General features: G+C 41.1%; 2 protein-coding genes across 19 annotated transcripts in view; one reads left to right on the top strand and one right to left on the bottom strand.

Moving 5' to 3' along the window:
• Positions 1 to 5,609: 5,609 nt before the first annotated feature.
• On the top strand, positions 5,610 to 12,974 carry EXOSC8 (exosome component 8). Its single transcript, XM_015851950.2, is given in 12 exon segments — positions 5,610 to 5,816; positions 5,818 to 5,882; positions 6,206 to 6,242; positions 7,388 to 7,451; positions 8,147 to 8,220; positions 8,829 to 8,874; positions 9,265 to 9,370; positions 9,453 to 9,498; positions 9,739 to 9,835; positions 10,538 to 10,658; positions 12,056 to 12,162; positions 12,757 to 12,974. Coding segments are annotated over 12 exon segments (1,071 nt in total). The 5' UTR covers positions 5,610 to 5,624; the 3' UTR covers positions 12,873 to 12,974.
• The window catches only part of SUPT20H (SPT20 homolog, SAGA complex component), a 37,132-nt gene continuing 23,033 nt past the window's right edge, over positions 12,894 to 26,992 (bottom strand). For 6 of the 18 annotated variants that reach the window (XM_032442121.1, XM_032442120.1, XM_032442123.1 and 3 more), the window contains exons 15-24: positions 26,713 to 26,745; positions 25,505 to 25,622; positions 24,065 to 24,173; positions 22,600 to 22,767; positions 20,452 to 20,764; positions 19,524 to 19,678; positions 17,197 to 17,252; positions 14,879 to 14,984; positions 14,235 to 14,359; positions 12,894 to 13,451 (exon numbers count right to left, since the gene is read on the bottom strand). In XM_032442121.1, coding sequence (XP_032298012.1) covers positions 13,308 to 13,451; positions 14,235 to 14,359; positions 14,879 to 14,984; positions 17,197 to 17,252; positions 19,524 to 19,678; positions 20,452 to 20,764; positions 22,600 to 22,767; positions 24,065 to 24,173; positions 25,505 to 25,622; positions 26,713 to 26,745 — 1,327 coding nt within the window. In that variant the 3' untranslated portion in view covers positions 12,894 to 13,307. The remainder of the gene's footprint in view (positions 13,452 to 14,234; positions 14,360 to 14,878; positions 14,985 to 17,196; positions 17,253 to 19,523; positions 19,679 to 20,451; positions 20,765 to 22,599; positions 22,768 to 24,064; positions 24,174 to 25,504; positions 25,623 to 26,712; positions 26,746 to 26,992) is intronic. The other 12 variants (XM_032442128.1, XM_032442130.1, XM_032442124.1 and 9 more) reach the window with 9 other exon arrangements.

Below are 26,992 nucleotides of genomic sequence, written 5' to 3'. Positions count from 1 at the left end.
TAAAACAAGCACACATAGTATGCACGAGTAAAAATATATGTGGAATCATAACTAACTTTACATTTTACAGTTTCTCATTAGAATTATAGAACCACAAGGTTGGAAAGGACCTATAAGATCACCTAGTCCAACCGTCCTCCCTTTACCATACCTACAGGATCCCCCTAAACCATATCTCCTAGCTCCCTATCCAGGCGCTTCTTGAACACTGCCAGGGATAGCAATTCTACCACCTCCCTGGGCAGCCATTCCAGTGCCTGAACATTCTCTGAGAGAAAAAGTTCCTTCGTATGTCCAGCCTAAACCTCTTCTGATACAACTTGAGGCCATAAAGGCTCATAAAAGCTCTGATAGCTCACAAATGATAACATCCTTTTCCATAAGAGTACAGTGTCAATTATACTAGGAAAAAAAATGCCCCTCCTAGCGTGTAACAATTATTTTATGTTTAAGGATATGGTGATTGTATGACAACATCTAAGTGCAAATGTTAATATGTGAAAGCATAAATTCTGCCCGTTCTATGATGAAATGGCCTCAAGTTGCACCAGGGCAAGTTTAGGTTGGATATTAGGAAGAACTTCTTTACAGAAAGGGTAGTTAAGTACTGGAATGTGGAGGTATTGGAGCAGGTCCAGAGAAGGGCAAGGAAGCTTGGGAAGGGCTTGGAAAATCAACCTTATGAGGAGAGGCTGAGGGAGCTGGGGATGTTTAGTCTGGGGGAAAGGAAGCTGAGGGGAGACCTTGTTGCTCTTTTCCAGTTTCTGAAGGGTGCTTACAGTGAGAGCGGGGCAAGTCTCTTCTCACTGGTGACAGGTGACAGGACGAGGGGAAATGGCCTCAAGTTGTGCCAGGGTAAATTTAGGTTGGATATTAGGAAGCACTTCTTTACAGAAAGGGTAGTTAAACACTGGAATAGGCTCCCCAGGGAGGTGGTTGAATTGCCATCCCTGGATGTGTTTAAGAGCCGTTTGGATGTGGTGCTCAGGGATATGATTTAGTGGAGGGTTTTTAGAGTTAGGGTACTGTTAGGCTGCTGTTGGACTTGATGATCTTCAAGGTCTTTTCCAACCTGGGTAATTCTATGATTCTACGAAACAGAGGTGATAAGCAGTGGGACTAAAGTACAAACTTTGTTGTACTTTTCTCTTTTTTTTAATCAAAAATAATGATCATAAATTCACAGAATGGCCTGGGTTGAAAAGGATCACAGAATTTGTATTCAGCTTTCTAGGAGCCCCTTTGTTACTATACTGAATTCAAAACGTGCATCGGCACGGCTCTGTTCTTTGCGTATCTGGGCACAGGTAGTTCAGAGAGATAAGGAGATGAAAGTATCCATTACCATCCTGACTGCTCCTCCTTTCCCTCGATTTTTTACCAAAGAAAGCACTCGCACTTTGTCGCTTCCATATTTCTCGCAGTACTTCATTGCAACCTGATAGACATACAAAGAAAAAAACAGCGTAAAACAGAAAAAAAGACACAAGGTAGAAGTTTACAATTGCTCACCCTTTCCTTTTTTTTTCATTTAATAGCACAGAGCTATAACCACTTCAGTCTCAACAAATACACTGCCAGTGTTTGCTGGAGTCTGTTTGGAAAAATAAGAAGTAGTTCACAGTCAACACAAGAAGTCTGAAGGAGGTGTTCATATTCAGGAAGCACAGGGTATTCCTCCAAGCAGTTCTAAAGACCAGAAGACTCACAGTCCTAACATAATTTATACAGCGCTGTTTCAGATCTTTTATACTAACGCAAACTTTTAATTGAAGAGAAATAGTTTTCTACTACTGCTACTTATTTCTCACTTGTCTTTACCTATTTTCTCACTTGTCTTCACAGAATCACAGAATTGTAGGGGTTGGAAGGGACCTCTAGAGATCATTGAGTCCAACCCCCCTGCCAAAGCAGGTTCCCTACACCACGTCACACAGGTAGGTGTCCAGGCGGGTCTTGAATATCTCCAGAGAAGGAGACTCCACCACCCCCCTGGGCAGCCTGTTCCAGTCTTGCAGCTTTCTGTGGTCTTAAACAAAAACTCAGTGACCTAAAATCCCATTCACACTGCAGCGATGTGCAGGTTTTGTTTTGTTCCATGCTACGGGGGAAAGAAAGCATGAGCTTTTTCCTCTCATCTTCTCTCACAGTTGTTGTGAGTCGATGTTCATCGAAGAAGACAGATTTGGGAAACTCTGCTACTGGCATTGGGATTTTTAAGTGCACAGTGTCATGAGAGTTATGGCAAAGAGAGAGACAAAATGTCAGCTCTCCTGTCAATGACAATATGAACCAGTTACTTTAAAGGGCACGTTATGCTTTCTCAGGATCACATTCACATCATTTGGCATGTGAAGAATAGTTCAGAAGTCATTTATTGAAGCCAGGGTTAGAATATTTAGAATTTCAGCTGCAGGAAAGTGTCACATCAGCCAATTAAGTACATGAGCATCTGAAAAATAATTCTATGTGTATGCTTATGTATGTGTGATATTCATACTGCATGTATGACAATAACAGAAAACGTTCAGAAATATGAATTTGAACCAAGTATTTCAAGTGCCAAAATACATCTTTATTATATTTCACAACTGAAGAGTAAAAACCCATACCTTTGATTACTTCCTTACCTCTGTGGTCCTATCTTTACTTCCATCATCGACCACTATTACTTCATAAGTGAAGGAAGGGTCTCGTTTCTTAAAAATAAGAACAGAAACTTAGTGTAGAGTTTTTAGAGTTAGGGTACTGGTTAGGCTGCGGTTGGACCTGATGATCTTCAAGGTCTTTTCCAACCTGGCTAATTCTATGATTCTATGATTTCTGAAGCTTTCATTAGGTTGTCCAAGCATCAGCATTCTTTCTCTGTGGCAGATTTAAACTCATTCACGTGTGCAGACAAGCTTCAATACGATGAGGTAAATTTGCTAACGTAGTTACTTCATTGAAATTATTTCACCATATTTGATGCCTCTTCATTGGTTGTCACATTTTTCCTCAAGTACTATTCAGAATTGAAAAATCAATTTAATTTATAAAAACATGAAAGCTCAAAGCAACATTACTGCCAGAACAGATAAACAAAACACCAAATTGGCTTCTCAACCCAAATAACCAACCCTAAGGATGAACCAATGTTTAAAAACTGGTTGGGACCAACCAATGTGTAGTTTAGAATGTTAAGTGTATCCTCATTTATGTCTTGGAGAAATATCATGTGTCATACAGTAGCACGTTCAGTTTAATTAATAGAATCACAGAGTCACAGAATGACCCGGGTTGGAAGGGACCTCAAGGATCATGAAGCTCCAACCCCCCTGCCTGGCAAGGCCACCAAACTTCCACAATTACTAGATCAGGTTGCCCAGGGCCCCATCCAACCTGGCCTTAAACACCTCCAGGATGGGGCACCCACAACATCCCTGAGCAGCCTGTTCCAGGACCTCACCACTCTCCTAGTAAAGAACTTCCCCCTAACATCCAACCTTACAGCATTCTATCCAAAGGTAACTGAACTGATAAGACACGTTTTACTTCCAAGAGGCTGTTACGCCGCTTTAACATACACCAAAATCACACAGTTAATAGATCACATGCTTCTTACACACAACACATAGAAAGATAACATTTTTTGAATGCAAAATTCAAATACCTGTCTTTTTTCTAGATAATCCAAAGCTTCATCCATCATAAGAGGCACTAGAGGGGAAAAAAAAAAGATAAAGTTAGTAGTTGTAACCGGCTAAACACCAAAGGCACCAAAAAGCATCTGCACGAGCAAGCTTATGATAACCAGAAATGTAAGATGAGCGAACTGCCTCATTCATACAACACTAGCTGATTTCGCCTGTTCAAGCAAAGACAGCAAGAGATTTTCCCAGTGAACCATGGGTTCATTAGTACCATTATCCACTCCAGCATATATGGAGAACCAGGACTGAGGAATGCACTCTTCTCTAGAAAGGGTCAGGTGTGCCTCCTGTCCACGTCTTTCTCAATGGAATCCTGAACAACTCAGTACTTTCACTCACCAAGAACAGGAATAAAGTCAGCTACCACACATCAACAACAAGTACAGCTCTAGAGCTTAATCACAGAATTGTAGGGGTTGGAAGGGAACGCTAGAGATCATTGAGTCCAACCCCACTGCCAAAGCAGCTTCCCTACACCACGTTGCACAGGTAGGCGTCCAGGCGGGTCTTGAACATCTCCAGAGAAGGAGACTCCATAACCTCCCTGTTCTAGGCTGCCCTAATGATTTCTATCAGATAGGAAAGCACTCACTCTTTAGTATTTTGTCCTCATAATTACAGTCACACCAAACAGCAGAATCAGAGCCAAGAGATCACCCTTTTCCTTGTTTGTCTAAGACTGCACCTGTTGCTTACAGAGTGGGAAGCTCTCAAATGAATTTCAGAAGTCTGTATCTACGTCTTGCCTTACAGTAACTACTGGGGCAGTAAGCAGCTTTCTGCTTCAATTTATTAAAATAAAGCGGATTGCTACAAGAGCTCCATGCTATTTTTAGCATAAGAAATCAAATTACGCCATATCTTAATTTTGAAATCCAATGTAGTTGGTCAGTTTTCTGGAAACTATGTAGAGGATTATAATCTGGCCTGTTAAAGACAACCAGCAACAGAAAACGACTCCTGCGTTATCACAGTAACAACAGACTTTAGTTCTTTTTACTCAAAACAAGACAAATCTTACACCGGTCTTCCTCATTGTATGAAGGCACAACAACAGAGAGTTCCTTTGTAGGGGAGTCGTGGATACTCGGTACAGGTTCTTTCCTGCCTTCAGCACTGACAAAGAATTTTTCTTCCGCGTGTCGTTGGAGGGTTGGCATTTTTACTGCAGTTATGTGAGCAATCACACAAACCTGTGATGAAAAAGAAGAGAATACCTTCGAACTCTGTTTATAGAATCACCAAATACAGTCATAGAATAACCTGGGTTGAAAAGGACCACAATGATCATCCAGTTTCAACCACCTGCAGGGTTGGCAACAACCAGACCAGGCTGCCCAGAGTCACATCCAGCCTGGCCTTGAATGCCTGCAGGGATGGGGCATCCACAGCCTCCTTGGGCAACCTGTTCCAGTGTGTCGCCATGTAAGCAAAAAACTCCCTCCTAAGTTTACTTACCGGCATTCTGTTAAAGGTTTATCTAGCTGCTGAATGCACAAGGGGCAACCAAAGATACTATGGTAATAAGACACATCATCAGTACAGGATTTTTTCATTGAATTATAGAGCGCTTGAGTTGAAAGGGACATCTAGTCCAACTTCCCTGCATTGACCAGCCAAGTGAAGGTGCTCAGAGCCTGGTCCAACCCGAACACAAACGCTGCCAAGAACGGGGAATCCACCACCTCTCTGTGCAACCTGTTCCAGCGCACACACTGCACCACAGAGGGCCAGAACCCTCCCACGTAGTCGCTGCCACTGCACGACAGGGTTCACCAGCCCTGGCCACAGAACTGGGTGAGAACCCACTGTCAGGCGCGGTGAGAACCCCTTCCCCCCACAGCATCTCGGACGAGCACGGCCCGTCCTCCAGCCGCTGCCAACGGGACCCCCAGCCCCACACAGGGCCCCACCGGGCTGGACCCTCGCGGGATGCCCGCAGCTCTCACCATGAGCAGGAGAAGGGCGGCCAGGGCCGCCAGCACCGCGCCGAGCTCTGGCAGGGACAAGGGCAGCGGTATCGCCATAGCCCAGGGGCGGCGAGGAGCCGCAGCTCCAGCGATGCGGAAGCCGCCGTTTCTCCGCCCCGCCGTACCGGGCCGCCAGCTCAGGCTTCCGGGCCGGGTCTGTGCGCAGGGCCGGAACTACGGCCATAGAGAACAGCGGCAGCGCCATGGCGACGGCTTTCAAGTGAGTCGGGGCGTCGCGGCCCTTGAGGTTCCTGTACCGTGAAGGCCCGGGTATAGTCGTACTGTGGGGCCGCAGCGCTTTGGATAAGGCGGGGCTCTTCTTCTGGAGGCCGCGGGTGCGGGGTTAATCGGTTACCGGGCTTCGTGAGGGCCCGTGGGTGGCTGTGTTAAAAGCAGTAGAGCTCTGTGGGACCAGGAGTTCCCGGCTCTTTGCTGCCCGCCTTCCTCCTCAAGTGATGTATTGCTGTAGGCTTCCAGCTTGCTGTTCCCTCCTGCTCTCTCCTTGGGAGCTTGCACGTGAACCCCCTTTTCTGTCTGTTTTAGAACAGTGGAACCGCTGGAATATTACAGAAGATTTTTGGTGAGTAAAAAATGATCATGTATACGTCGATGCTTGCAGTTTTCTTTTGCATGCCTCTGGTTTTTAAACTTAGAATCATAAACATCCACGTCCCTCGGTGCCCTGAATGTGTCCACACGTTTCTTGAATGCCTTTGGGGTCATTCTGTGACTGCACCACGTCCTGGGCAGCCCCGTTCTGGCACCTCAGCACTCTTTCTGAGAAGAAATATTCTGCTACCCAACCTGAACCTCTCCTGGAGCAGTTTAAGGCCGTCCCCTGTCATCCTATCACTGCTATCACAGAATCACAGAATGACCCGGGTTGGAAGGGACCTCAAGGATCATGTAGTTCCAACCCCCCTGCCTGGCAGGGCCACCAAACATACACATTTACTAGATCAGGTTGCCCAGGGCCCCATCCAACCTGGTCTTGAACACCTCCAAGGACGGGGCATCCACAACCTCCCTGGGCAGCCTGTTCCATGGCCTAACCACTCTCCTAGTGAAGAACTTCCCCCTAACATCCAACCTAAATCTTCCCTCTTTTAACTTAAAACCATTTCCCCGTGTCCTGCTATTGTCAGCCCTTTTGAAGAGTTTACTCCCCTCCTGGGAGTAAGTTCCCCTCAGGTATTGAAAGGCTGCAATGAGGTCACCCCGCAACCTTCTCTTCTCCAGGCTGAACAAACCCAACTCCCTCAGCCTGTCCTCATAGGGGAGGTGCTCCAGCACCCTGATCATCTTCGTGGCCCTCCTCTGGACCCTTTCCAAAATCTCCATGTCTTTTTTGTACTGAGGGCTCCACACCTGGACACAGTACTCCAGATGGGGCCTCACAAGAGCAGAGTAGAGAGGGGGACAATCACCTCCCTATCCCTGCTGACCACCCCTCTACTGATCTGATCTGCTATCTGTAAGAAGAGGCTGATCGTTTAGTAGAGAGCAACTAAACGATCCCAGCTCACTCAGCCTCTCCCCATCAGACTTGTGCTTCAGACCCTTTGTAGCTCTGTTGCTCTTTTCTGGCCTTTACTAACAGAAAGAGAATGCTTTATTTTTAACTTTGATAAACATGTCATTCTGTTGTTTGATATAATATACTATGTTTGGTGTGTTATTTGACATAATAAGTTTTCTAATATGATCTCTGTGAATTTTGTTTAGAAAGAGAACTGTCGACCTGATGGGAGGGAGTTAGGTGAATTCCGAGCAACCACTGTCAACATAGGTAAGTACTTTTTGGAGTGTCTGTAATGATTCTACAGTTCTATTTAGGGACATGGTTTAGTGGTGATGGGTTGAGAGTTGGTCTAGCTGAGCTTAGTTGTCATCTCCAACTTATAATGATTCTATGAATAATTGTAATAATAATTGGAGTAGAATTGGAGGTGTTCAAGGCCAGGTTGGATGGGGCCCTGGGCAACCTGATCTAGTAAACATGGAAGTTTGGTGGCCCTGCCAGGCAGGGGGGTTGGAACTTCATGATCCTTGAGGCCCCTTCCAACCCTTGTCATTCCATGATTCTGTGAGAATTAATCGCATAATAGGTAGTACACTTAATGACTTGCTGATCACTCTTCGTGATGCTCACATTTTGAAACAAGAGACGGCATTTTTATTTGTAGTTCCAACAAGCATTAAAGATAACAGCATGCTTGGATCTATTTAGTGCTGCTCATGGGCTGGTGTGTAAAGCATTATTTAGGGGGTCTTGGAAGCTTGTCTGTTTCAAAGAGGAGCAGCTTACACTGTAGATGCTGAAAGCAGCGTCTGTGTCAGCACTGATTAGTTTTCCACTAGTTGGACTGGGGCAACTGGACTGTTTGGCTTAGAATGATGGAGAATAAACACTGTAAAGGGGGACGTTAAGGCCCTTTGGATGGAAAAGAACAGATTTTACTGAACAGCACTTTCTCTCTTCAGGTTCAATTACAACTGCAGATGGTTCTGCCTTGGTGAAGTTGGGAAATACTACAGTCATTTGTGGGGTGAAAGCGGTATGGTTGGTTTTATTTTAACTTGTCTGTTAGCTGACTTTGTACATTCATTTGTAGAATGCCTCTCCCACAGATTTACAATAACATGTCACAGACAGAATTACTTGAAGTTACTCGAGTTTCTTGAGTTTCTTTCTTTGAGTTATTTCAAACCTCAAAGATAATTATTATTTAGTTGTCCAGTGTGACTTTTACGTTCAGAGAACATGTGTTTTTGTGATGTATGTTGTGCATAGGGGAGGATATACACAAGGATATAATAGCTTTTCTCCAGAAATAACAAGCAGAATAATTGATGTGTTCCTTAAGATTGATCAGTAAGTGGGTTGGTGATGAGCTGGCCAGCTGTTGAGTGCCCCTTCAGCTCAGCTCTGCTGGTGGCCTGCCATGATCCTTGAGACAAATCACTTTACACCCCTGCAGTAAGTTTTCCCATAGATAAATCAGATAGTTTGCTACCTAATAACTTGCAATGAACTCGTTAAAAATAGCTCTTGTAAATCTAATTGTAGTAGTAACTGGCAAGAAAATGATAGTTCATAAACAAAATAGCAGGAAAATCTTTTTGAACGGAACTGAGCTCTTTACTTTTACCTTTTTTATTCCAGGAACTTGCTGCACCTGCAGTAGATTCTGCTAATAAGGGATATATCGGTAAGATTTTTGGTATCATTCAGTTCTTTTTCCTTCGGCTAAAGGGCTGTAATCATGGGATAGATGGAGTGTGCTGTGAAGGTCTCTAAAAGAAAGAAAATGGCTAGAACTGTATTACCATCCCTGAAATGAGTTTCCAAATTGCCATTCAGGGAGTGGTGTGTCAGAAATTCCAGAACTCCCCTGTTTTGTTTGTGAGTTTTCTATGCAAAGCTCTCTTTTCATTCCTGATTCCAGCCCAGGTTGAAAATAAGAGGTAGGAAGGCTTGACTGACAAGGTCTTAGTCTTACCTTTCATTTGAAGTGTATAAAATGGTATTGAGGTGCATATTGTTTTATTTCTATTTGCGATTTCCCTGTAGTTTATAACTAAAGACCTTTGCTCTCCAGTTCCAAATGTAGAATTGCCATCTCTCTGCTCAACGAGGTTTCGCTCCGGACCTCCTGGTGAAGAGGCTCAAGCAGCGAGTCAATTCATTGCCGATGTGATTGAAAAGTAAGAGCCACTGTGCTGCATTCAAAATATAAAACACTACAAATGAGTTCCTGTTCCCTGGTTTACACTCATTTTATTTTAGTTCACAGATGATAGCAAAAGAAGATCTGTGTATTGCAGGTGGCAAGGTAAGTTCTGTCTCCAAATGAAGAGGGTTGTAGTAGCAAGATCAGTGTTACAACTTTAAAGAAAATATGGGGCTTGTAGAATTGTTTTTTTTAGTCTATATGGCTTGATTTATGTTTAAAGTGTAAAAATTTCCTTCTCATGTAAGCAATAAGTCTATTTGTTCAAGTGGACAGTGTTTTCTTAGATATTGCATCACTTAACTGCTGTGATACCTCACATACGCAAAACTTTTTTGGTAGCTTGCTTGGGTGTTATACTGTGATATCATCTGTCTGGACTATGATGGGAACATCTTGGATGCCAGTACCTTTGCTTTGTTAGCAGCACTGAAAAACGGTAAGTCTTCTGTTGGAGTAAAGCACACTCTGACTACTGCTGCTGGCAGAAATGGCCACTAACTTAAATGTCTTACCTTGTTTGTCTTCTCTTGTTCATCGATTTGGTGTAGGTACAATAAGTTCGGGGCTTTCTTATTTGGCAGAACAGAATATTCCAAGCTTAATGCATTAGAGCTTGAAATAGATCATAGAATCACAAGGTTGGAAAGGACCTATAAGATCATCTAGTCCAACTGTCCTCCCTTTACCATGCCTACAGAATAGATGTTTTCATGCACGCAGTATATGGATTGATTCTTCACAAGGTGTGGGTTAAACATGTGTAGAAAACAATGTAAAGAGAAGCTTACAATAAGGCCTGCTTTCTTAGTGTGACCTGCATTGGGTGGGAATAATGCTTTTTGTTAAAGATATTGAAAGCGTATGGTATTTTGGAAGCAGAAAATGCTTCTTTGTAAGGAAGAATGTTAGATATTTACTTGAACAGGTAGTTTCAGGTTAAACACTTTCTTTGAATTTAAGAAATGCTTTATACAGGAGCATCAATAATGTAGCCACAACTCTATTCTCATCTGTTTTCAGTGGCTTACCAATATGGTAAAACAACAGCTGAAATGTTTCAGTAGCCTTGGATATCTCTGGGCCTACTGAAGACAGCAATGCTTAATATCATACTAATGCAGTGCTTTCATTTCTACAGTACAACTGCCATCTGTTACTGTAAATGAAGAAACCGGTTTGTCCGAAGTTAATTTAAAGCAGAAGAATCCCTTGGTTATCAGAAAGCATCCAGTTGCCACATCGTTTGCTATATTTGATGAGTAAGTCTGTAACTGTTTTGTACTTAAATTGCCGAGTGTTTAAAAGAAGTAGCAAAAACCAGAAGGTGATTAGGATGACATTTCTGCATGTCTCATCCACTTCTGCTAGTGAGGCACATTCAGGCAGGCCTGTTCCTCTTGCTTTTGCTTCCAAGGCCTGTCCTGATCTGTAGCTCTGTTATGAATGAGCGCTAAGCAGAATGAAACCAAGTCTGTCCAACTTCTTCCTGTGACTTAAAGCAGAATGGTTTCCCACCCTAAGACAGGCTTGAAAGTACTCTAGGATTGAAGTTCCTGTCATAGGTATTGTACGCAGTTTCTTTGAGACAGAAGAATGCTAGGAACACTGATAACCTTTTAGAAGTGTATGTACATAACTGATATCAAAGATGGTAGTTTTTGAACAGCTTCTATCAAGTATTTGTCAACAGAGGAAGTAAAAAATACCAGTCTAGTTAGAACAAAATCTCTTGATAATGAAAACATAATTTACTCAACTTGAAGTATGGTCAGCACTCCTTGTTCCTGCAGGTAAGGAACATGAGAGTTCAGAATAATCACATCTGATAACTTGATTGCTCACCTGAAATTGTTTATTGGCTCTTTGTTATGTTAAGTATGTGTTCTTTTGCTCCATAGTAGGAAACCACAATTATTATTTACTGTGCTACAAAACTGATGAAGTATTTAAGAGAAGTCAGGGCTTTACGGTACATGAGATGGAACGAGGGGAGTGCTAAGCTTGAAACATCGTCCAAGTGATTACCAAACTTAAAAGTACAAAGCTCTCAATAACTTAGAATGCTTTTATTAATGGCTTAAATATTGGTTCTTGAACCTGAAGCTTGATGTAGACTGAAAGTGTGGGAGTTGGGATAAAGTGACAGGGAGACAGTTGCCAGGTGTTATTATTATATGCACATAAGTCACATATTTCCCAGTTCACCCAAAATTGCCTCTGGAAGAAAGTTTTCCACTTGGTCTTCAATTACTTCGCTAAAATTGAGTGTAGCATCAGGTTGTTTAAGAAGTCTCACTTTCTCTCTTAAATAAGTGTGGGTTTCTGAATTCTGACTTTTCTACAGCTGTTCATGGGGTCATAGAATGGTTTGGGTTGGAACGGATCTTGAAGCCCACCCAGTCCCAACCCCCTGCCATGGGCAGTGCCCTCCACCAGCTCAGCTGCCCAGGGCCCCATAAACCTGGCCTTGAGCACCTCCAGGGATGGGGCACCCACAGCTTTTCTGGGCAGCTGTGCCAGTGTTTGAGACTTGATGAAAACTGCACATACAGTTTTCCTTGTTGAGATACGTGCACTTCAGTATTCTGTGCTATGGATGCAGCTAAACTTTAGTAACATCATACATTAATACCTGCGTATGTTTCTCTTTCAAAAGCACGTTACTCATTGTTGACCCAACTGCTGAAGAAGAAGACTTAGCAACTGGAACAGTCACTGTTGTCACAGATGAAGATGACAGACTTTGTTCTGTCCACAAACCAGGTACTTCCAAGCTTACCACACAAGAACTCAAGAAGAGGATGGTCTTTTCTTGACCTATATATTATGTACCTGCATTTCTTTGTAAAATATGGGTCCTTTATGGTGACAGATTGCTTAAGTACTCTTTCAACCACTTACTATTAAAATTTGTCTTGAAGGAGGCAGCACGACTGATGTTAAAAAGTCATAGTTGGTCCTACGCATAGCAAAAGATAGATTTCGAGCATGTCTACATTTTAGCCCTAGTGTTTCTTTCCTGTGCTTGAGGTTATAGTTGGGGAATCACAGAATTGTAGGGGTTGGAAGGGACCTCTAGAGATCATCGAGTCCAACCCCCCTGCCAAAGCAGGTTCCCTAAACCATGTCACACAGGAAGGCGTCCAGGCGGGTCTTAAATATCTCCAGAGAAGGAGACTCCACCACCTCCCTGGGCAGCCTGTTCCAAGGCTCTGTCACCCTCACTGTACACCCCAGGTGAAAGCTGCTGGCTGGGAGAATTACTGTATTAATACTTTGATTTGGAAAATACAATTAGGGATATGGAGCTTAAGTACAACTAGAAAACCACTTGTTTTTCTCCCCTCCATTTCTTAGGTGGAAGCCCTCTGACAGGAGCCAAGCTTCAGGACTGCATCAGCAGAGCCATTACGAGACACAGAGAAGTAAAGAAGCTGATAGACAAAGTAATAAAAAGCATAAAGCCCAAGTGAACAAAAAGGTCTTTTCAAAAGTGGATTTATAAAAATTGTATTTGTTACGGTGTTCACAAACCTTTTTTTTTTTATACTCAATAAACAAATACTAATACTACATTTACAAAGTTCATTTCCTTCTAAAATGCTTTTCACCCTTTTACTATGTACAATGCTGCTCAATGGTAAAAAATACAAGATAAAACATTCTGTTTAAAAAAATTAAGTGACTTAAGGAAGCCAGACCTCAGCTGCTTTATTGATGAAGTCACTGCGCTGTGGAGGGTTGGCTTCCAACAAGGTCATCTTTTCTCAGTGTTACGTCAAAAGTTCCATTTCCCAACAGTACTATATAAAACACTGATTTGTTTTTAAGCTTTTTAAACAGGGGGCAAAAAAAAATCACCTTCAAATCATTTTTATATTGAGGAGAAGAAAGAAAAAAAGCAAGTCTCAGGATTTTGGAGGGGCAGTTGTGCCTCTTTTCCTTTTACTTTTTGAGTGGCTGCCTGAATGCTGCTGATGTCGCAGATGAGCTGCTTGTGCTGCTGCTGTTGCTGCTGCCATAGCCATTTGATGCTGCAAGAATCGCAACTGCTGCCACAAAGGAGGAGGAGAAAAAGCTTGTTAGTATTAGCTACAAAACTACGGTTCACGTCAGAAAGGACGACAGGTAAGGTGGTAATGGGGGGAAATGGAGGAAGTGCTAGGATAACAAAAGAAACATGTCATGTACAGGGGCAATGAGTACAGTCAAGCAGCACCAGTGGCACAGAAGCCTGAGGGCACGTCTCATGTTTTACACATATTCTCAGACAGCTGCTTCTTTGCCCTTTCTATCCATTGCAGTAACTCAGCAACTTCAGCGAACGCTTGGTGACACGCTTTTAGCATAATGCATCTTCCATGCACGTATTATTTTCTATGTACCTCACAAGGAGGCTGTGCAGAAGTACTTCAATATTTTCACAGACCTTGTGAGTGATAATACTGAAGGAATGCTTTGCCAGAGCTGCTTCCGCATGCTGCCTTATAGATGCACTACATTTGAACTTGCAGGTGCTTAAGGTTTTGTTACTTTGGAATCCTAATGGCACCTGGCAGTTTATTTAGGAATGTGCCACAAGCACTCCTTGAATGTTATCAAATCGGGAAGGTGGATGGCTTAAATGAGTAAAACTAAATTCAGTGCTCCAAGCTGAGAGAATCACAGCTTTCAGGTCTCATCAGGATCATTTGCCAAAATTCAGAGGTTTGTTTCTTTGTGAGACCATAATGACAGTTAAAAAACAACCAGAAAAGAAGATTGTTGAGTTTGGAGCTAAGAACTGTGCTACTGTTTTCTTGTTTTAAACAGTCAGAGTGAAGTTGCTGGATTACTTGTATCTGTTGCTGCTGCTGCTGCAAGGCTTGTTGTTGCTGTTGTAAGGCAGAAGAGAGCTGGAGTCTCTGCTGAGGAAGGCTTTGCCCAGGTCTGTTCATGGCAGAGCCAAGCTGAGACAACACTAAGAAAGGAGAAGGGGAAAGCAGGCAGGTCAAAGAGGTCGGGTCAAGTTTATCAGGGAAGGGAAAGGAAGGTGCAGGAAGAACGTAACAGAAAAGGAGAGTCAGTAGAATTAGTCTGAGTAAAACTGGAAACAGTACATAATAAAATATACGTGATATACATACTTGGTTAGTTAGAACATAATTAGATTATGAAGTGCTTGTGGAGACACAAAGAGGTTTATTATACTAGATGCTCAGTACACAGTTAAGCATTCCTCAATGAAGTCTGGCATGGAATTTTCCTGTATCTTGTTCTCAGATCAAGTGTGACAGCAATATATTAAATTTACTGCACTTGACTGCCAAACAAAGCAGAGAAGTGCATGCTTTGAAAGTCAAATATTTCTTGCACAATTCATATGCTGATAATACATAGTGCGGTGTTCTGATCTTCTTCAATCAGAAAGACCAAACTTCATTTCAGTGTGAATTTATCAGCGTACACAGATACAAAAGGAGGCTCAGCAAGCACATACCTGTGGCTTGAGGCTGCATGAAATTCCCTACTCCCGTCAGGTTAATAACAGCAGCTTGTTGGGCAGACAATGCCTGATCTTGATTTGACGGACCTTGGTCAGACCCCTAGCAAAAATGAAAAGCTTGCTCCTTATTACCAAACTTTAGTACAAATACGTAAACAAACAGATGCTAATGCTCCCCAAATAGCTGTGTGGGAGAAATGGTATTATGCTCATTACCCAGCAGAAGTCCCATGCAGCAGGTAGCAGAGATTACAGTTTATGGTTGTAAGGTTATCATGTCTCCACCCCAGCTCCCCACCCCAAAGCCTTCAGAGGACACCTGAAGCCATCTATATGCAAAAGATCCTAATTGTAATCAAAAGAGGGTAAGCATGAACTGTGTGACATGTGCCTTAACTTCATGATAAATACAAGTACTGCTTTTCAAGTCCTGTTTTCTAAACAAAGTAGCTCTGACATGAATCGCACAAATGGCATTACTGGAACCTGATCCAGTGTCTGCTGATGTGAAAGGGTGCTGCGTCATAGAATGTAAGTTATGCATTTGTTCTAGAGGTAGGAAAATAAAGTATGTATTACACATATGACTTAAGACATTAGCCATGCGATTTCTTTAAGGAGGAGGAAAAACTCCAATAACTTTTTAAGCTGGTGCATTGCCAGCAATTTCAACATTGCAGTTTGAGACTTACGTAACTCAACCAAACCGATGAGTTTCCCCCCATCCTAGTATGAATGACACTGATAATGATGTACTCCTTGGAGAATTAAAATAATGATAATCCTTTAAAATGGATTGGTTTACAATTGTTGTTTGTGAGGAAGCCTCACAGAATCATAGAATTGCTCAGGTTGGAAAAGACCTCAAAGATCATCGAGTCCAACCACAACGTGACCATACTACCCTAACTAACAACCCTCTGCTAAATCATGTCCCTGAGCACCACATCCAAGTGGTTTTTAAACACAGCCAGGGATGGTGACTCAACCACCTCCCTGGGGAGCCTATTCCTGTACTTAACTACCCTTTCTATAAAGAAGTGTTTCCTAATATCCAACCTAAACTAGCACTGGTGCAACTTGAGGCCATTTCCCCTTATCCTGTCACCTGTGAGAAGAGACCAACCCCACTCGCTGTAGCCAGATAATTTTAATATAATTAAAATATAATTATTCTAATTAATATAGTACATTATACCAACATCAGAAATGTAAAGGCTAGCCTTCAAAAGCACTGCAAATTAATTTCACATTCTGAATATTCCACTGAATTTTAGTAGATTCTTCTAAGAACCTGCAAGTTCTGATGCAAAAACTGTTATAAGAATCTTGATTCCTCTCCTTTAACCCATTCTAAATGATTCTCCTAATGGTATCAATCTTTTGAAGCATGGTGCAACATTTCACAGAATCAAAGAATGTCCTGGGTTGAAAAGGTCCACAATGATCACCCAGTTTCAACCCCCCTGCTACGTGCAGGGTTGCCAGCCACCAGACCAGGCTGCCCAGAGCCACATTCAGCCCTTGTGGCATTTTGATGCTGCACCCCTGCAATAATCTGAATATCCAGAAATTACACCCTGTTCTGCCCTGAAATGGAGTTCAGACTCTCGCTCATGTTTCTATTTGTATGTACAATTAAAGGAAACAAAATATTTATAGACCAAATCTTACTTTCATTGCCAGCAGCACTTTAAATTCAACACTACACCTACCTGTGCATGTTCAGGTCCACTTTTAGGCCTTATATGCATAACCCTGATTGATTTTACTGTACTGGTTTTTGCTTCTCATGTAAACATAACATTAAAGAAAAAAATCATTTGCAATAAGAACTCAAACACAGTATTTTTGGATTAACCTCTTGAATTGGCGCCTCCGGTGGCGCAGTGGTAGGAACGCCACATTGCAACACCGGAGGCCCAGGTTCGAATCCCCGCTGTGGCGCAAGTGGTAGAAGTGCCGCTCTGCTACACAGAGGCTCGAATCCCAGGGGGTTGGACTCGATGATCTCTAAGGTCCCGCACAAGACTGTGAGACTGTGATAATTCAAATGTCAGCGTTTCTACATTGATACTGAAAACTAGCTGCTTTGTTGTGAGTTGAGAACATCATTTCCTCCTGACATCTCTATGGAAGTAACTTTTCCCTCCCATTTTGAACGTCTTAAAACAAAATCAACTCACAGTTGCAGTACATGCGTTATCCAATCAACTGGCTTCAGAGATTCGTGTGGGCTAAACAGAGTATACAGCACTAAGCACGACTCTATAGAAACGTAAGAAATGACTGTGTCCATGTGTATCAATTACCTGTAGGAGATTTAAGGGCCGAAGATTTGATGCATTTTTCAAACCAAAAGGGCTGCCTGTTAAAGAAAACATCTTTTTATTAGTAGGAAGTCTTCACTTACTTATATACGTGTATTGTAATCAATACACCCTTCCACTGGGATTATCTGTAAACATTTGGAAGCTGGAAAACTGGCTTAAGTTTTGTATTTAAACATGAATGCTACATTTTCCATTAAGTTGAAATGTTCCCAGTTATTATTGTACACCGTAACCTGCAACTTGTGTATGCTTACAGGACAAAGATGAATGTGGTGAATAATACAGCAGTTCTTTCTTAGCGATTCTCCTTCTGGCTTTGGAGCATTTTATTGTTTGCTCTATAAATTAATGGCCAAGAACTGAATGAATTAGCAAGTCCATTGGTTCTCAATCATTAAAACCATACAACCCTGATTAAAACCTTAGCAGCTGTCCTCCCCTCCAAACGCCCCTGCGAAGATTCATCTGACTTGTAGGGCTTCTGACATAATTCCACATGAAACTCTTTCAAGCTAAAAAGGTTTATGTGTAGTTTATCTGTGAGGTGGGTACCAAACTGAGTAGCTATCAAACAGAATCCCCACTGAGGTCTGCCATGGACTTAGATAACCTCACTGCTGTCATTTGTTACGTCAATGACAGTGTAGAGCGTAAAAATCTGTGACAAAACTGGCAAGGGTTGACGATGCCTAAAAGGACAGGATTGGAATTAGAAGTGATCCTAATGAGTTGGAAAATAAAGTCCAAAATCAGTGACGTTGTATTCAAAAAGGACAAACGAACAAGTACAAAACTGAGTAACCAGCTTTGCATCTATAGACAAAGAAATGAGACATTACAGAAGGTACAGGTATATCTGAATAATCCGTATCACAAATTACAGAACACAGAGAAGAAAAGAACTTCTTCACACAATTTACATTTATAAACCTGTCCCAAAACACTGCAGGTAACAAATATACAAACGGGTTTCAAAAACCAATCAAATAAGTTCCCAGAATTAAATCTACCATTGGTTATTAAGCAGTCTGCAGCTGAGAAAGCCCTAAAGCTGGAGACTGCCAGATGTACAGTCACAGAGGATACATAGCAATACATACAAAAGGATGTATTGCTTTACATCTGCTTCACCTTAAACTCTTCTCTAAGTATCCTTTAATGCCCACCGTCAGAGACAGAGTGGATTTTTGGCCTAAGCCACTACATCCAATCGTAGGTTAATGCAATGCCATTGCAACAAAAAATGCAAATAAAAACAGGCAGACCTCACTTGGGGAAATGTTAACAGGAATGCTGTGGAAGAGATGAGATGCAGTTTATTCTGCTGTGCTCCACAGTGGTAAACCAGCCAAACTCAAGCTTATGTCCAGTTTTGGGTATCACATTTTAAGGATGTGAGCAAATTGGACAGTCTAGAAAAGAGTGACAGGATTATGAAAGGTCTGAAAAATACAACCTAGCAGAAAGACAAGACAAATGTGGGACACAACAGCACGTTTCTGACAGAAGGTAAAGAGAAATGGGCAACAACTATATTCCACGTCTGCATGGAGCAGGAGAAAAAGTAATTTCACTTGCAATTAAGGAGATGAGCTGTGATTAGAAGCAAAAATTTTATAAAGATAACAAACTACTCTAAACAGATAGTGGGGAGGACTGGGATCTTTCATCAGCAAAGGTATTTATGGATAAATTAGATACGGACAGCTCAGTATGAGTTAAGGCAGATCTGACATTGTCAGTGTAAGAGATGTGTATTTTGATGTGCCTTCTGTCCTCTCGATTCAATAATCATACTTCAGGGTTCTTTGTCTTAGTTTATTTTTTGGAAAATAACACTAAATACTGTTTTAATAAATGTTGAAGCAGCCTGATTTATTTGTATAGTCATGTTTGAAAGTGATAAGAAACAAAATGGCATTGTCCATCTAGAATGAAGTAGACAGATAGAATAGAATAGAATACACTGCACATTTGAAAAGGGAGGCCTCTTTCTATTCAGTCATGTCTATTTCCACACAGTTATTATCAAAGTCATAAATGAATTTGGGCATGACCTTAAGCATCCTGCTGGGCATACCAAGTGTAATCTGGATGTAGAGTACATTTCCCCAGCCTCGTTTCTAATAGTCAAATAATCTGTCATCTGCCTCCACTCAGAATGTGAAAACTATTTATGTTGTTCCAAAGCTCAAGTTATCATATAACCATCCATTCACAAACAGCCAGTTTGGCCCACTGGTCTCACAAGATATTTTCACACTGTCCCTCTCTGAAAGGTGGCTTTTCAAGTTATTCACACTAACCTGCTTGAGAGGCAGACTGCATTGTAGCGGGCAGTGCACTTGGTACCAGACCTCCTGGTGGTAAAATGCTACTCAGATTTATACCTGCAGGGGCTATGGCACCAGTGTTGCACCCCAACATAGGGTTTGAACCACTCATCAATGTCTGCGCTCCACTGTAGAAGAGGAAAGACAACACATCAAATCCAAGCGGTACAAGCAAATTCGAGCAACTGAGGTTTTGCCCTCTGTCTTGTGGAAAGTAATTCAATTGTTTGCTGGAAATAAGATTCTGGATGAAGCATCGAGGCAGCGTAAAAGAAATCATTATGGCTAGGGTCTAACAAACGTGTAAATCCATATTCCAGCAAACGGCTCATGTTTTCCTCTAGCACCATAATGAAGTCTCTTCAGCTGATCAGCAGTGATCAACTGCCAACACCTCAGATGAGCAGCTCCAGTGTCTGATACCTGCCTTGAAGAGCATTGTGTATCTTACACTGTCCATCCTGTACTGACCGTGGTATTTTCATTCAGTCTATAAGGAGCTCACTTTATACCACAGATCAAAGGACTTTTAACCTCAGTGTTTGATTAAAATGTCAGAAAATGTATTTGCTCTTTTCTTAAGTTTTACACGCTTTTCATGCATCTGGAAAAGCTGAAAGTAAATTTTTCTTCATTGAATTCTTTCAGTATTTTTGACAGTAAAGGCCTTAAATTTCAGAAATATGAATAGTTTCCATTGGGTTTTCACTTCATAATTACAAAGTGAACAATCTTTTTGTACTGCAGATATTGAGGAATTCCTGTCCTAGTGGACGCTGAACAGCTTTGTGCAAAAGAACCAAAACCAAACATAAAAGAAAGAGAAAAAAAAACCATCCCAATCCACCACCAACCAACCCACACCAGATAAATTAGGAAATGGTCGTAACAAAGAACTTACCACACAGAGCCCACTACATTGATGAAGTTAAGTCCTGCAGGGTTTGCCATGACCTGGGTGGAGGTTGTTCCTGTAGTAATGGATGTTACCATGGTGGAAAGAGGAATGGTCATTACAGGCAGTGCCTGGCTCAGAGACATCTGCTGCTGAGCAAACGGGGTTAACAAAGTGGGCTGAGGGGTGAAGCCTGATTCTTGGGGAGTAGGGGTGGCGGAAGGGGTAATAGGAGTTGAGCTCTGAGCATCAGAAGGGTGTGGGGTCGATGAAGGGGTGTTGGTTGGAGTAGGAGTAGATGGTTTAGGAGTTCCAGACCCTGCTCATTGAGAAAAATAAAAAGTGCTAGTTCGTTATAAAAGGCCCGTTCTTTCTGTATAATAAGGTTAATGGAATCTTATTTAGCACTGAAATTTGTCCCACTTTTTTAAATGGCAAGTGTTAATTTCTACATGACACGAGTGTTGCAGCACGCACTCAGTGTTAAGGATGCAGTATAATCACACAGAAAGCCCATTCTCCGTCCTTTAAGCCAAACACCGTTTTGTATCCTACATTAAGAACCTCCTATAATTTATCATACATTAAGTCATAACTCTATTTAGAAATACCTGAGCCAAACCGAAACAATTTCTTAGTGATCAGTTTAAGCTAATTAATGTTTCTGTCCTTAGATGTTAAACACACAGTCTATATGCGCTGCCTGCACAATAGCACCATGTTAAGAACGTACCATGGAAAACAACAGATTCAACAAAGAACAAATACTGCCACTAAATCATCACGGGGGTCACTCTGAATTTCATCAGACAGCTGAACTCCCATTTGCCACCTTCTGATCAAATAAAACCAACAGCTTCTTTTAAAATAAGAACCGGATGATAATACTGCATCTTTACAGGGTACTGTTCAGTGCCTTTACATAAATGTAGTTTGCACATAGGAATATTTGTTGTGGATGCCGTTAGCACAGTTTATCAACAGGAAAATGAAACAAAAAAGAAACAACCAAAAAGCTCAGTGTTTTTCTCTTTCTCTCTCTCTCAAAAAGAAAAAAGAAAAGAAAAAAGGCTTTCATGTCCTGCAGAAAGAAAGGAAAGAAGTGTGAACGTCCAGCTGTTGTGATCAGGGCCTTACTTCTTAAGGTAACAACTGCAAGCGGTAGATCTACAATCCATACCACTAGATCCATACCAATAGATTTACAATCCATAGCACTAAAATAAGCACTGAGTAAATCTGGTAGGAGAAAACTCGTCTAAGTTTTCTAGTTTTTCTTTGTGTAAAACAAGGCGGCAGAAAAGTTACACCTTTTGAGCTACAGAGATTTTAAATTATTTAATGAAAAAAAAAATGCATATTATAACACTGTGCAGGATACTGGAATGTGCAGTACATGGTTATTCATTAAAACTGAAACTGCAGCTATGGTTTCTTTGTACAGATCTTTTCACAGAATGCCTCACGACACATACATCTTTTAGAAATGGTGTTTGGACTGTAGCTACGATTACAACGATCCTGTCAGTGTTAATGAAAATAATTAAGCTAGGATGTCATTTATTATTGAAATTTACATTTTAACACCTGAGGATACGGTGCTATCACCATCAGCATCACCACCACACTTGCAATCAGCAATGATTTGTAAAACAGTGTAGGAGTGTTTTAAAAAATCAGCTTATAGTTTATTGTATCACCACCTTGGGACTGATCAGATTATATACATACATAGAGATACAACTGCATCAGCTCCTATAACATTTAAAAAAAAATCAGATGCTTCAGTTATGTCAAGGCAAACTGATCTAACATACTGTTTTTACACTGGAGGAGAAATCTACACTATGGAACTTCATCTTATCACATCATCTACCAGCCTTTCATAGAAGAGGAGATCATACTAATTGCATAAAAGGTATTAAAACGTATACACGAAGGGTGCATACATATATACAGAAAAAACGAACACAGTTACAATAAACATAAAAATACATACAGTGAACAAGAGACCTGCCTAAGGCTGCATAACTTATACAATTTAGGGTACACTGTACACTTAACTTTCATCATTCCACAGGTTAAGAAGTTTTATCTCAGGAAGCATTTATGCAAAAGCCTAAGATTTAATGGAGAATTTAGGTCGTGACTCACTTTGTGAAGAGCTCGCAGGAGACATGGCAGCTGGAGAGAGCATGCTAACTTGGTTAAGATCCATAGATTGTTTCCGAGAAAGACCAGGTGGCTTAGAAGAAGGTGGAGGAGGTGGCGGAGTTGGGGATTTTAGATGGCCACTTGACTGCTGTGGACTAAAGATATTACCTGAAAACAAACAAACAGAATTAAAACATCTTGTTGTTCTACAAGTACAAGATAACTCAAATATCTTCTAGGATACGTGTCTGTAGAATGTTACAAGCAGAAATTAACAAAGTGGTACGTAAAAACCTCTTTTTACAGAGAAGATACAGACTTTTAAAATACAAAACATTACTAAAGGGACAGCATATCACTACTGGCTAGAATGCCATGCCCACCAGGTAGTGGTTAATGGTGTTAAGTCCAGCTGGCGACCCATTACAAATGGTGTCCCTCAGGGGTTGGTACTGTGGCCCATCTTGTTTAATGTCTTAATTGATGACCCAGATGAGGGGATTGAGTGTACCCTCAGTAAGTTTGCAGATGGCACCAAGCTGGGAGGTGGTACTGATCTGCCAGAGGGTAGGGATGCCCTTCATAGAGATCTGGATAAGCTGGATTGCTGGGCTGAATGGGATGTGCTTCAACAAGGCCAAGTGCTGGGTCCTGCACTTTGGCCACAATAACCCCATGCAGCACTACAGGCTTGGGGATGAGTGGCTGGATGACTGTGACGAGGAAAGGGACCTGGGGGTGTTGGTTGATGCTGGGCTGAACATGAGCCAGCAGTGTGCCCAAGTGGCCAAGAAGGCCAATGGCATCCTGGCCTGTATAGTGTGAATATAGTGTGAAATAGTGTGGCCAGCAGGTGAAGAGAGGTGATCATCCCTCTGTACTAAGCACTGGTGAGGCCGCACCTCGACTACTGCATTCAGTTTTGGGCTCCTCACTACAAAAAAGACATTGAGGCCCTGGAACATGTCCAGAGAAGGGCAATGAAACTTGTGAGGGGTCTGAAGCACAAGTCTTATGAGGTGCAGCTGAGGGAGCTGGGATTGTTTAATCTGGAGAAGGCTCAGGGGAGACCTCATTGCACTCTACAACTTCCTGAAGGGAGGCTGTGATGAGAAGGGGTTTAGCCTCTTCTCCCAGACAATAAACAGGACCCAAGGAAATGGCCACAAGTTGTATCAGTGGAGGTTTAGACTGGTCGTAAGACGGAACTTTTTTCTCTCAGAGGGTGGTCAGGCACTGGAATGGCTGCTCAGGGAGATGGTGGAGTCACCATCCCTGGCAGGCAATCTTCAAGAGGCATCTGGATGAGGAGCTATGAGATCTGGTTTACTGCTTGTAGTAGCAATGGTGATGGGAGGATGGTTGGACCAGATGATCTTGTAGGTCCTTTCCAACTTTGTGATTCTATGACTTTATGATAAGCAGAACACATAGAAAGGAAATGCTCAAGTAGATTAATAATTACCTGAAGAGCTACTTCCTGAACTTGAAGGTAATTTGATGGGAGGAGGTCGGTGTTTTACACCTTTTCCCAACACTGAAGACTGAACAGAGCCTGATATACTTTCGGGCTGCTAGGAAGGAAAGAGAAATTAACACTACCAGAGCAATAATGTGAGCTTCCATATATTTGACAGATAACATAAGTCAGTTAACTGATAACAGAATTCTCAAAATGAAGACAGAATATCTTTGAAACATTTCAGGATTGTATTTGTTCAGAAAATAAGCTACGAAAAGCCCTTTTTAGATAAAGTGCTTTCCATCAAAAAGATACTCTATGCTTCCAGTAAAAATTAAACTGAGAAAAAAAAATATTAAGGACTTTGTCTTTCTCAAATCTGAAGTCTTTGTAGCTTTTTACAAACACAACTGACAGATGCTCTTAAATATAAAGATGGTTTACTCTTACTTAAAAACTTGTGTTATTTCATTCATTCACCAACTCTAAACATCTGCTATTCCAATCAATAAGGATCTCTGTTCCTAGGAACAGTGATCTCAGCACATTCAGGAAAATCCTGAATGCGTACAAATCAACACATTGTCTCACTGACTGCAGTGGGATCAGAATTTCCCTAACCTGTTTATATTAAATGTGCTGGGTTTTGTTTTTTCTCTGTTAACATGCTTATCAAGGTGTTTAAAAGCAATTCAACTTCAGCAAATCAAATATATAGTTCCTAGTCACCCACAACAGAACCTAAATCCATACTTTCAATAGCTGACATCATCAAAAGACTCAGTGAAACACATTCACATATATAGACTAAATACAGTGCATGTACCCCAATAATTAAAAAGGGTATCTGAACAAGACTACTATCCACAAACAATCTGAAACTAGAAAATCAAGCTCTGAGTAAAGGAAACAGAATATTTCAGTGCTGGAGGTCTAACTCAGATTAGCACCAGAGCATCCAATACTATGCAGAATTAACTCCTCTGGAGAGCTGAGCCTCCACAGACTTGCAGCAAAAAGAGACATCTCCCTATTTCTAATTGCTTTCTAACAAAAAGTATTTTGAGGAAAACTGCGAGCATTAGTTTCTTTTCTACTATTAAAGACTCCTCTCTCCATTCTGAAAATAAAGACTAAAGCCCCATTCAAAATAAAACAGATCACTAAATAAAGAAAACTAAGTAACTTTGGTCCACCCTTCAGTGGGGGCTTTTGCATCTGGACAAGATGGCTTTTGGAAAGACTCTTCCAACCTATGTTACACTGTGACTGTAAAAGAAGTCATGGCTGAAACACATAATTACCATAAATGATGATGACAATGTGTTTAGGATTAATTCAGTTTGAATTTTTACATTAATTTACTTATAAATGTGAACGATGAGAATTATAACAATTCAATAATCAAGTGCAAATAAAAAATATACAGCTCAATAAACTCACTTCCATTTCCTTCCCTGGGGAAAGATGACTAAGACTGATTGATCCACCTGAATTATGAAACATTTTCACAGGACATTTAGCTTCGCTTTTTACCAACTCGTGATATTGGTTCACCACCCTGAAACAAACAAGTATATAAAAACATTTTGAAAGATTAATAATTTGAAAATAATATAAAATAAAATTATACATAAACATATAACTATGCATAACAGAGACTTCAAATATACATCTATGTAAAAAACACGCACATGGAGACATAGATTTCTGGGTTCTGTTCTTTTTCTTTGAAGTTCATTTTTTCTTTTTAATTTTTAACCTCTCTTTTTCCCAATGCCAACTACAGCTCCCCAGATAAAGCCATTTCCTATTTAAAACGTGAGCTTCTATAAGACCTGCCTTACCAAAGAAACATATCCCTCCCTTCACAATCATGCCTTATTCATGTCATTGCGTTCTGGCACTATATACATTTGAGAACGACTGTTTTCAAGGATGAAGAAGAGGAAAACTTCAAAGGTCTCTGATGAACACCCTAAGAGCTCACTAAGAATGGCAACTGCTTACACTGGACCAGACTGATGCATTACTTTCACAAATATCCCACTAGTTTTGGTTTTGTTGCTCTTTTTGTAATGTTTTTATACAAAATATTGAAGATTAAAATAAGTTTTGTTACATTTGTACGTTAGCTATCATATATGTTTTACAAGGGCTGCTCTGAAAGTAATACTTCTATTGTTGGCCCATGACATCAGAGGCAGATGTTGGTGGTATTGCAGTAGAGGCTAAACCTTCTCATTGATATTCCACTGTATTTCCTTGCTGTGTGACAGATGGCAGAAGGGCAAGTCTGACAGAACAGTGTCTGACATGGAAATTTTTGTTAGAGCTCTCGGAATTTTATCATTACTTGAGTGATTGAGAATAACCATGCAAACAACGAACAACATGATTGAATCTTTAGGTATTGGGACAAGCCATATTGCACACTTGTTTTCCTCTCTATTTCCTTGCTCATTAAATGTGGGAACTGCAGGCTATCTCCTACTAATTCTCATAGTAATTAATTCTTATTTTGTTTATCTGTTCTGCACGTTTCCAGAAATACAACATAAACAGTCATAATGGCAAGAAAGAACGAAATGAATTATTTGGCATCAAGTCAGCTGGTTGTATACACAATATCTGTTGTACGTGCAATTTACCTTTCAGCATCAGTCTTGGAACCAATCAGGAATCTGAAATGTAAAAAGGTAAGAAACATTTTAAGTGCTGAACTGCATGAAAAGAGTATGATTTTTATAATTATGAACCCTGAAAGAATATCGATGCTATTCTCTTTTTAGACTCTCAGACACAAGAGATACTTTACTTATTTGATGGACTGGGTATTATTTGGTACTTGGCATAAAAACTTAGCTTTGTAACCATGGGTACAACACTCATATGCTGTCTAATACAGATGCCTTCAAATTACTCACAAAG

This window comes from Coturnix japonica, chromosome 1 (assembly GCF_001577835.2).
Source record: "Coturnix japonica isolate 7356 chromosome 1, Coturnix japonica 2.1, whole genome shotgun sequence".
Classification (NCBI taxonomy): domain Eukaryota; kingdom Metazoa; phylum Chordata; class Aves; order Galliformes; family Phasianidae; genus Coturnix; species Coturnix japonica.
The sequence above is the reverse complement of the archived record's forward strand: the minus strand, read 5'-3'. Positions and strand labels throughout refer to the sequence as shown.